Source organism: Myodes glareolus, chromosome 5 (assembly GCF_982192425.1).
Source record: "Myodes glareolus chromosome 5, mMyoGla1.1, whole genome shotgun sequence".
Taxonomy (NCBI): Eukaryota; Metazoa; Chordata; class Mammalia; order Rodentia; family Cricetidae; genus Myodes; species Myodes glareolus.
In genome coordinates, this window is record NC_142030.1 from 68,371,347 (window position 1) to 68,383,400 (window position 12,054).

Consider the following 12,054-nt stretch of genomic DNA (forward strand, 5'->3'; position numbering starts at 1 on the left):
TTTTTTTTCTCCTTCATTCTAGAATAGTTCCTTGACTTTGCTATAAGAGAAGAATAGTTGCCAGTCATTTTGTAGAACATCCCCTAACTGGGATTTGTGTGGTGTTCCCTTGTCATTAGGTTCAGGTCATTTATCTATGGTAGGAACATCGTGTAAGTGATGCTGTATTTTTGTTGCCATCAGTAGGTTGACCTTGATTTTGATTGATTCCATTATTGATAATTGTACCTCAGTTACTTGATTAACATGATATATACTAGACTTTATTGTCTTAATGCATTAGTTACTTTTCTATTGCTATGACAAAATAATACCACCACAGAAACTTATAAAAGGAAGCATTCAGTTGGGTTGTCAGTTTCAGAAGGCTAAGAGTTCATCATGGCAATGCATCATGGCAGCAAGTAGCAGGCATGTTGGCTGGAGCAACTGAGAGCCAACATTTCGATCCACAAATAGGAGACAGAGGGCACACTGAGAATGGTACAACTCTTTTGAAACCTCAAAGACTGCCTGCTGTGACACACTTCCTCCAGCAAGGCCACATCTCCTAATCTTTTTCAAACATTGCCACCAACTAGGAACTAAGTATTCAGATATAAGCCTATGGGAGCCATTTCACTCAAGCCACTACTCCTGTTCATTTCCTCTTTCCCTAACTATGCTTTCCCTTAGGACTGTGACGCCTTGGCCAGAACATTCTCTGTGGGAAGGCCATTATGACTGCTCACCATGTTTATGCTCATGACTTCAGCATGAACTTTGTTGTCGCCCCCTTTACTCTGATTCTCCACATAGGCCACACTGTATTAGATGTTTGCTTGCCCTGCTTTCCCTCTACTCTCACTTAGGTGGAAACGTGATGCTCTTCCTAATGACTGTAGTACTCATTTGTTCAGGATGGGGAAGGAAAGGAGAAGGGATCTGCTTAGTTTGTAATTTCTTGAAATTTAAACAGTAATCATGATCTGTACTCATCTTCTTCTGAATCAATGAGTCTAAATTACGGTTTGTAACTTCATTATGTTGTGTGCAAATTTTTGTTTATTTTGTTTTTTGTTTTGTTTTTTTTTTTCAAGACAAGATCTTGCTTTATAGCCACCAAGTGGCTAACCTGTGACTTGGCTCTGTAGCTCAGGTTAGTCATGAAAGGCTGGCAGTCCTGCCTCAGCCTCCTGAATGCTGAGATTGTAGGCATGCACCGCCATACCTGGCTTCAAGTTTTCCTTTTTGTTTCTCAGAAGTAATGTGCTGGTTAAGCCAGTAATTCCTCCATGTTTTCCCACAAAACTATTTAAACTCTGTGAACATACTGTTTCCCACAAGAAATTTAAAAAATATATTTCCCTGGTTTATATCATTTGTTCATTCTTTGTGTATATGCATGCTTTATATAGTTATAGTGTCTGTTGTATTCTTTTTTAAAAAATTCTTATTTTAAAGCCATGTTAAGAATTAAACCTTGGGCCTCGTACTTGCTAAGCAAGTATTCTCCCACTGCACTACACCATTGCTTATGGTATTCATTTAAAGTGTTTCAACTTTTAAAAGAGGACATTTGGGTGCTTGATTATAGTGGCAGAAAATTTCCAAGTTCTTAAAAAAAGGAAAGAAAAGAAAACTATTATGTTTCTTTCTCTCCTTCTTTCTTTCAGCAGTAAAACATGTATAACATAAAATTTGCTCCTTTTTAAAGGCAGTCTCACTGTGTATACCAGGCTGGCCATAAATTCACGTGGGTAACCCAAGCTGGTGTCAAATTCCTGATCCTTCTGCATCTGTCTCCTAAGTGCAGGGATTATAGGTGTGTACCACCACATCTGGCAATTTTACTATTCTGTTTTTAATTATGTGATCTATTTCTGTTTTATAAGAAGTAGTTAATATCTTGATTTCAGTTATTATAGATGTTGTTTTCAGTTTAAGCGTAATTGACTGTGTTTAAGATTTCCTTGAGGTCTTTGAACGCCAGTGCATTTGCTCTATGCTGTCTGCAGGGCTCTCATAGTGATGATGACACAAAGGATAAGGCAGCTAGTCCTGGTCCGACTGGCTTGGAGACCCGCAGTCCTTCCCCAATATCAATTTCCAGCAGTGAAACCAGCAGCATCATGCAGAAACTGAAGAACATGAGAAGCCGCATGGATGAAAAGTAATTCATTTTTGTGTGCCTCCTATTTAATCTAATCACATTGAAAGTATCAATGGGTAATATTTATTATACTTACTTCATCAGACTAGATGGAGAGAATAAAATATTTTAGCAGAATTAATTGATTACCTAATAGTCAATTAAGTTTGCATCTTATTTATAGAACAATTTTTCTCATTTTAATACAAATTTTTTATTTAAAAGAAAAAAACAAAGTAGTAGTCATGTATATATTCATGATAGTATTTTTTCCTTTCTTTTATTAAAAGAAAGGTACTTACTTGGGATAGAGTGTTATATCCTGATATCTCATCATTGTCTCAGTGACACCTCTCAGACTAAGAGGTACAATTTTAGTCTTGTGAGCAGGTATGAGTTCTTAGCTGAAACCAGAGGTTAGGATTCTCTTGGGTCAATGCCTTGTCTTTGTTTTGAGACAAACTCTATAGCACAGACTGACCTAGAACTTACTTATAGCCCTGATTGGCATGAAACTTGTAGAAATCCTCCTTAGTCTCCAGAGTGCTAGGATTATAGATGTGAGCCACCATGCTGGTGTTTTGATATTTTTACATTCTTCTAAAATGTATGTGTGTGTCACTGAATTGTGAGCTCCCTGTTTCAGCGAGATGGCCTGGCCAGCAGGCCCTGAGAATTCCCCTGGCTCTATTCTATTCCCCCAACACTGGGGTGCCGATGCATACCTCCATTCCTGATTTTTATGTAGTACTGAGAACCAAGTTCAGGTCCCCATGCTTGTGCAACAAACACTTTACTATGCCATCTTCCCAGCCCCTAAAGCATGTTTTTCTTTATTTTATTTTAAGACAGTGTTTCCCATGTAGAATTGACTGTTGTGGAGCTTACTATGTAGACCAGGCTGGCTGCAAACTCAGAAGCGATCCATCTTCCTCTGCCTCCCAAGTGCTAGGATTAAAGGTGTGTGGCACCATACACAGCTCCCTAAAAGATATTTTTTAAATCTGTGTGTGTGCGCGTATGTGTGTGTGTTTGTGTTAGTAAAATTATACATGTGTCATCATACATGTGTAGGACTCAACAATCACCTCTCCATCTTGTTTGAGATAAGTCTCTTGTTAACCACTGCATATGCAAGGGTAGGTGCCCCAGAAGTTTCCTTCATTTCTCCTATCCCCACCTCACATCTTCCTGTGGGCGTGCTGTGATTATAGACACTTGTGATACCAAATCCAGATTTTTACATGAATTCTAGGCATTTAAACTCAGGTTCTTATGTTTGTACCGCAAGAGTGTTGTTCACTGAACAACACTATAACATTTTAAAGGTTTTAGAACACTTTTTAGTGTGTTTGTTGGGAGGATGATGACAGTGAGCAATGGCACGTGTGTGGCAGGCAGAGGACAATCTGTAGGAGTGAGTTCTCTTCTTTGTACCCATCTGAGATATCAAACTGAGGTCTTCAGGCTTGGCAACAAGTACTGTTTCCCAATGAGCCATCTCATGGGCCTTCCCCCACCCCCTGCTCTTTTTTAAAGTTCAACGATAATTATATTAGAATTAAAAACAAAACAAAAAAGCCTCCAGAACAGGCAAGATGTAAATCCCAAGAGCTGCCTGGAGAATGGAAAAGAGAAGGGACACACGGCTAAGAAGCAGCCACATGGCAGTAAGGGGGCTTTAGAGAAAGAGGAAGGAAGCCCTAAATGCTAAGAGAAACCCAAAGTGTTACACCTACTTAGAAAACAGATCTAAGAACAAAAGAAGTTACATTCTTTTGAATGATTCTTGGAAGGGGCAGTCTTATGAAGCTGCTGCACCCCCAGACAGATCTTGCAGTGCAGCTTAACTTGGCCTGGAGATTACTGTGTAACACAAGCTGGCCACTCGTCCTGATCTTCCTTCCTAGCGTCATAGGTGCTGAATGGGATAACAAGTACACCCCACCACAGTCAGCTCTAAGAATTCCTCTTTAAAGAAAATTCCTATTTAGATGTAGTTCAGTTTATATGCTCACATAATCTCTGAGCATATAAAGTATATTTATTGATTGTTACTCTTTCAATGTTACTTTGATTAAATACAGTTATAAAGTAGTTCCCTGCCCAGTAAGTGTCTATCCCATATCTACCGTTCTTGAAACATACACTAAGTACAGGTAGGAAAATAGATTTTTGATGAGTGGCATTTTAATAATTTGAACTAAGAAAGAATTTCACTTGTCATTTTGATGTATATAACATACATCTATCCTCTAGTTAAGCAGTAGTAAAACTATTCTAGTGGAGCCTTTACTTCCCATATACAAGAAAGCCAGTTCGTATTTTTTGGACTATTTAAATTGAGTATGAAAATCTTTAAAGAATATCTAGATGTGGGTGGCACATACTTGATCCCTGTATTAGGGAGGCTAAAGCAACAAAATAGTTCAAGGTCAGTCTGGGCGTGCAGTAGGATCAAGGTCAGTCTGGGAGCAAAGTAAAATCCAGGCCAGCCCATCTTATACTAAAATGTCTTCAAATAAACAAACAAACAAATAAATAAATAAATACAGGTTTCTTTAAGAAGCAAAGTTAGAGCTTATTAAAAAGCATGGGTAAGAGAATAAAAGAGACAGACAATAAAAGGTTGACTTGTGGCTTAAGTTGTATGTAACCAAGACAAGGACGGATAGCACCCTCTTGAAAGAAATGTATTCACTTGTGTGTAAATTCAAGAGTTTCAAAATCATTTTCAAATGATTTTGGTGACTTACATTAAATTGCTCCAAAGGTTAAGTAAGAATATTTTTATATTTTAGTTTTGTTTTGGAAATAGGGTCTTACTGTGTATTTTTGGCTGTCCTTGAACTCACTCTATAGCAGAGACTAAGTTGACCTCCAACTCACAGAAATCCACCTGCCTCTGCCTCCCAAGTGCTGGCATTAAAGGCATGTACTACCATGCCTGACTTGATACATTTAATTTTTATTTCACAGATTTTTCTTTGGTAAATTAATTGAGTTGGTTATTTATGAGATGTTAAGATGTTCATGAACTACTAAAATAAAAACATAAGTCTAAAAGGTAGGAATTATGTAAAATAGGTCACAAGAGGTATAGGTGTAAACATGTAAATGTTATATAAACAAATATAAAAATACAATCCTACCTCATAACCTTGTTGGTGAAATTTATCTCAATTTTTAGCAGGAATAAGGGACATTTTTTCATTCCTATGTCCTCTTAATTTTCCCTGCTTAAAAAAAATTTTATAATTAAAGCTAAAGTAAAGGACTAGATAAGACTCTGCAGGTCATAGTGCTTGTTAGGTAAGCATGAGGACTTGAGTTCAAATCCCTAGAACCCACATAAAAAGTCATTCACATACCTGTAACCCTAGTGCTGTGAGAAGCAGATAGGAGAACTGCTGGGGCCAGCTGGCTGATAACCTAGTTCAGATTCATTGAGAGACTCTGTCCCAAGGATATATGGCAGAGAGTGATAGAGATGCCTGATATCCTCTTCTGGCCTCTGCACACACTGCCAGCCCTACACACAGACAAAGGCAGTGTAAACTGAGTATTTGAATGCTACATATATGTGAATATCTCTTGATTGTCATGGGGTAACTTGATAAGAATTTATTCAGCTGGGTATGGTTTTGCATGCCTTTTATCCACCACTTGGGAGATGCTGCCAAAGGATTAAAAGTTCATAACCAGCCTGGGCTACCAAAGGCTCTGTCTCAAATATAGGCAAAGAGTATATAACCCAGTGGTAGAATGTAGAAGGTCCCTTGTTTGATTCCCTAACACTGGGGAGAATTTTTCAAAGAATTTTTTATGCTTCCTGAAAGTTACTTTTCTCATCACAGTGACAAAATACCCAATAGAGACAACGTAAGGGAAGAAAGGCTTGTTTGGGTTCATGGCGTCAGAAATTTTAGTACATTATCCAAGACAAGATATGTGACCTTGTCTGGAGTGGCTGGAACATGAGGCAGCTGTTTACACAGTGGCAGAAAGGAAGAAGAGGTGAGCCAGAGGCAGGTACAACCTTCAAAGGTTGTGACAGTCTTCTTCCAGGTAGGCTCTATGGCCTTCAAAAGAGCATTGCAAGCTAGCGTTCAAGCATTGAAAACACAAGTGTATGGACACTGCACATTCAAACCGCAATAGCTCCTTTAATAATAAAGATTTTCTGTTCCTGCATGCAAACATGCTGCGTCGTTCAGGGAATCATTTGATTTCAAAGTTGAAATAATTTTTTATTACTTTCCTAGTTTTCATTGTTTTGCTGTGAGAAGTTCCATGACAAAGCAACTTTTACAGGAAAGTGTTTATCTCATCTTGCAGCTTGTATTCTATGATAAAGGAAAGTCGGTGCAGGGATTTCAGGCAGGAACAGGTGAAGCAGAGACCATGGGGGAGCACTGCTTGTTCTCCATGGCTTCCTCACCTTGTTTTTTATATAACCCAGGGACACCTGCCTGGGGGTGTCACTGCCAGTAATGGGCTGTGCTCTTCCTCTTCAGTCACCGATCAAGACAATGTCCCATGGATTTGCCCATCAGTCTGACAGAGGCATCTGCTTGGTTGAGGCTTTCTCTTCTCAGACATTAGTGTATCAAGTCGACACACACTGCCCAGCACACTCACCCTTCTCCCATTCTGTCTTCTTCCAAATGCCTTTGACTGGTGCATGATGGGAGGAAGACAGTTTCAGGTGCATTCATTGATCCTGCACTCTGTCAGTAAGAGCTCTGTTGACAGTCTGTAAACACAATAAACAATCCTGATAATTTAAAACACATCTGGAGAGTAAGTGATAGTTTGTTTGTGTATGAGGTTAGTCTGTGTCCTCTCTGGTAAATTTAAGTTAGACGAACAGTTTAAAGCCCTAGTAACAAATTTAAGATTAGACTTGCTAACTGTCAGCCTTCTGAATTGATTTTTTATGACATTTTTCTGAAGTGATGATAATACTTTGGGCTACAATGAAAGAGTTTTATCTTTAAGGTTTCACTGATAGTAATGCCCTTGGTAAAATTTATATTTCTAATAAATTACTTTTCTTGACCTTTTTTTTAAAAAAAATAAAGCTAATTATGTAACCCAAGCTGGCTTTAAATTCAGAGCAATGCATTTTCATCATTCCCATACAGTTACCTGTTTCACATCCTGAAGGATTATTAACTCTGATGTGAAGTACTCTGTCCTATTATCCTAAGGTTTTTCCAGGTTGTAAAGGGCACTTTTAGTTATTTATATTAAATAAAGAAATATATTTCTGGAGAAATGTTTCAATATAATGTCTTACACTCTTTGTAAACTGTTCATTTTATGTTAGTCATTTCTCTTGTTCTTCATTTTTAACAGGTTTTGAATATGTTTGATTTTTATAATTGACAAATATCAGTTCTTGTTCTGATAGTGAAAAATTATTTTCCCTAAAGGGTTGGACAAAAAAATTTTACCTATTCATTTTTAAAAAGCTTGTTTTATGTGTTCCAATACTATTTTAATTTCTGTGCTAGGTCTTACATTCAATTATCAGATTTACATTTAAAAGGGTGGGTGATATTTGAATGTTATGATTAAATTTTTTAACCTTAACCAAAATACATCTCATTTTGCATAATATTTTTTTTAATTAGCATCAAAGTTTGTTGTACATTCATAAAGAATGGCAAGGGATGTTGCAGTGTCTCTCTGAAATTTACAGGAATGTTTTTCCTTAAAGTTCTGTGTAGAAAATCAAGGCAATCCAGATATAAAAGCACTGTATGTGTATGTGTAGATGAATAGGGTGAGGAAATGCTGTCTGTGGAGAAAAAAATGTTAAGACAGTCTTCAGGGGGTTGGAGAGACAGCTCAGAGGGTAGGAGCACTGGCTGCTCCTCCAAAGGTCCTGAGTTCAATTCCCAGCAACCACATCTTGGCTCACAACCATCTATAATGAGAATTGATCCCCTCTTCTGGCCTGCAGTCAGAACACCGTATATAATAATAAATCTTTTAGAGAAAAAAAAAAGATAGTCTTTGTCTAAGGCATGTATAAACAAGGTGTATCTGCCTTCAAAAAATAATCCATGACTGGATCTACACCTAGATTTTCTCACTTCCGGGATATACTGATATTAGTCCTTGCCCTTCCAAGGCAATAATGAAATGTTGCCTTATCTGCAAGTCACTGTTGTGTGCATGTGAACAGGAGCATGCTCTGTCAAAGAGGGTTAGCCTTTCCAACTATCACTGGACTCATTTGTCCTGTATCTATGTGTGTGATCTGTTTACTACTACAAAAGAAGAAATGCAAGTTTCCTCTGCATGGAAGACTTTTAACATACGGAATTTTCTTATCTTTATCCTTAGGATTGAACTGTTCATAACATTCTTTACTGACAGCATTTATTAAGACTACCTCACTTTATTCCTAATTGTGCATACTGATATTTCAAAGAATGGTGTTGATTTTCTATATTATTATTTAAGTAGCCCTGTGTTAGACTTAAAGCAAGATATGTCCAGTATATTGTTAGTAGTTTATGTTGTCAGAGTTAAGATATTATTCTGTAAATTGGATTACTGAATTTTATTTTTATTTTTAAGCTAAATCATAATGGTAAGGTTAAATAAGACAAACGCAGTACTTTAGCTTAAAGTACACAATAAGGTACAGGTAAAAAAGTCAGTTGCTCACCAAGCAGTGGTGGCACATGCCTTTAATCCCAGCACTTGGGAGGCAGAGGCAGGTAGATTTCAGTGAGTTCAAGGCCAACCTGGTCTACCAAACAAGTTCCAAGACAGTCAGGACTGTTATACAGAGAAATCCTGTCTCGATGGCTAAGCAATGTTTAAGAAGATACATTTACTCGGAATTCATTGATAAGATCTATAAATACATGTGTTTGTGTGTGACACACAAAAAGATTTGCTTTTCTGGGTAGCATGTAATATTCAGAACGACTTCATTAGACTCTTTTGCTTTCCCTTTCTCATTCTTCCTGCCTCTTGAACTCTTGATTTTAAAATCTTCCTCCTTATTTTGTAGACACTGCTCTCCTGTTCACTACTTCTTCTCTGTCTTTACGTCTCACCACTGGGCCTCTCTCAGTGTCTGTTTTCCCAACCTTCATCCCAAATTCCAGCTGTATATCTACAACCAGTTGGTCAGGTAACTTTGCACCTTTTTCAGTGCACTCTTCGATAGAGCATGCTCTGTTCTTTTTGTTTGTTTTGTTTGCTTTTTCTTTTTTCTTTTTTTGTTTGTTTAACAGCAAGCTGGAGGCCTGGTCAGATGTCATATGGACTTTATCCTACTGTTTCTACACAAATGACATGATGATTATTTGAGAAGGAGCCATCAGTTCCACTTGGCCTTTTATTGCTTGTTGAATGTGTGAATTCTTTTCCTTGGTTAGCTATCATTGCAGATCTAATGTTAGTAATAAAAGTGGCCCGTTTGCATTAGGCCCAGCATCTGTTTGTGGGCAGTTAATTAGTAGCCTCCTAACTGACCAAAGTGTTTTTTTCCTAAATCAATAATTTCTCCAAATCCTTTAGGCCCAAAATAAGGTCTAAAATTAGGTTAAATTGAAAGACTCAAGGGAGTTAGTGCATCCTCTTACTTAGTAAGTCAATAGTTGATATGCGTGTGGCATCTAAATGGTGCTCATTATTGCATACACAAAAGATCTGTCACTTGACATTGCATTTCTTGGGTAAAAGCAGAGCCCAGATTTCAAAATATGAATCAAAAGGGGACATAACTATTTTTGTTTGTTTGCTTGCTTGCATATTTGGGCAACTTGGGATTTGTTTTTATAGTTGCTTTTGGTCTTTATTGTTGTGAGTTTTGTGTGTTTTCTGATCTGAGCTTTTAGAATAAATTTCTTACATACTATTTTGTGAAAAAGAACCCCCTATGAAAACGAGTATGTAAGTCACTTAAAAACCAGTCAAGTTTGTTGAAATCTGTATTAGTTTTTTTTTTCTGAATTTACACTAGTTTTCCTTCACTACCCTGACATCCTCTTATAAGGAAACACTAATCTCATATTTAAAAACAGTAAGTTGGCTCATCGTATGTTTGTCGTTTCAAACTTTCTAAGGGAAAGAGGGGTGTGAATGTCCTGCTTCTACACAGCTTGTTGGTGAGGCATGAGTGACTTTTAAAGTGACCTCTGCCTCTGTGTAGCTTTCTAACTGTTCTTCATGGTGTGACTATAGGTTTCTGACAAAGCGGGAACAAAAACTAATGCAACGACGACAACATGCGGAGGAGCTGCTGGAATGGAAGCGGCGTTTAGATGCAGAAGAAGCAGAAATTCGACAAATGGAAAAACAAGCTTTGGCTGCCTGGGACAAAGAACTAATAAAACCCAAAACTCCTAAGAAAGAACTGGAGAACCAAAGAACAGAGCAGAAAGGTAATAAGTACAAACTAAAGTGTAACATATTTCTTTCTGATGGAAATAATTCACAATGAAGAAGGCAATGTGGTTACAAATGGTGTGCTCTTTTAAGGAAAATGTAAGTGACTTCTTTCCAGTATAAACATTTATGTTCAGCTTGCCGAAGCTTAGTAGACATTCAAAAAGGGAAAACCCAGGTGTATAATTCTTTACTTTCCACAGAATATAAAAATGATATACATTTTCAACTCACTTTATGACATTAATCTATAATTTCAATGCTAAATCCATAAAATAATAATATGAAAGGGAAAAATCTGTTCTTCTCAGTCCTAAATACTATGCATACAAATCTAATCTAAAGAGGAAAAATAACTTGATCACTTTCATAGATTCAGAAAAAGACTTCAGATCACATACATAAACCTCAGATAAAAACACATATGGAAAAGAGCTGTCTTGATGGAAGAAAATAGTATTAATGTAAAACAAAATAAAAACCTCAGACTTAAAACAGATATAATATTTAGTGTTAAAACAGAAAATTTTCCTCCTTGAAAATGTTTATTAAGCATTGTATGAAGGCTCTAAGGAGTTCAGTAGGGCCTGAAAAACAATTAAAGTTTGGACAATTAAGTATGGACTGGAGTGGAAGATGCAAAATTCTAATTACTTACAGTTAATAAAGGTATGCACATAGAAAATCCAGAATTTGATTCTGGAGAGCTGATGCATTGGGTAAGAGTGCTTGTCTCATAAGCTTAAGAACCTAAGTTTGTGTCTAAGTACCCATGTAAAAAGCTGGGCAAGCATCCATGTTTGCTTGTAATCCCAGAATTGTGGGGGGGCAGAGACTCTGCTAGCTCTAGATTCAGTAAGAGACCCTGCCTCAAAGAAGAGGCAGAGAGTGATAGAGGACACCTGACCTTTCCTAGTTTTTACACATGAGTGCACAGGCGTATATACTGCACATGAATGTGCACATATACCCCTTTATGCACTCACACACGTATGCACATGTGCCACACATGAGCACACACAAACCCAGGATTTTCACTTTATTAGAATAATGAGTGACTTTAGCAAGATCATTGATTAGGAAATCCAAAAAAATGAAACTCAGTTGTGGGCTGAAGATGTAACTCAGCTGCTAGAATGTTTGCCTAGAATACATAAAGCCTTGGGTTCCTCCCCCAGCACCTAGACTTGACACAAGACTGCCTCCAAAGTATAGGCAGGATAATCAGAAGTTCAAGGTCAGTTTCTGCTTCACAGTAAGTTTGAAGCCAGCTTGGGCTATATGAAACCCTGACTCAAAACTAACCAAATATATCAACAAAATCCCACTCGGTGATGCTCCTACATGCAGCCCTGATTATATTAATTGAATCACTTTTAAAGGGACCGGGCAGGGGCAGTGCTAGAGAGATGGCTCAGTGTCTCAGCGCGCATCCCGCAAAGGATTGAAGCTTTGTTGCTGGCACCTGTCAGGTGTCTTACGACTGACTAACTCCAGCTTCAAGG

General features: G+C 37.6%; 1 protein-coding gene across 6 annotated transcripts in view; it reads left to right on the plus strand.

The window, feature by feature from the left end:
* The window catches only part of Cep350 (centrosomal protein 350), a 144,931-nt gene that overhangs the window by 93,164 nt on the left and 39,713 nt on the right, over nt 1-12,054 (plus strand). For 4 of the 6 annotated variants that reach the window (XM_085688077.2, XM_085688080.2, XM_085688079.2 and 1 more), the window contains exons 27-29: nt 1,998-2,152; nt 9,168-9,290; nt 10,346-10,545. In XM_085688077.2, the coding sequence (XP_085544203.2) occupies nt 1,998-2,152; nt 9,168-9,290; nt 10,346-10,545 (478 nt within the window). The remainder of the gene's footprint in view (nt 1-1,997; nt 2,153-9,167; nt 9,291-10,345; nt 10,546-12,054) is intronic. The other 2 variants (XM_048421671.3, XM_048421673.3) reach the window with 1 other exon arrangement.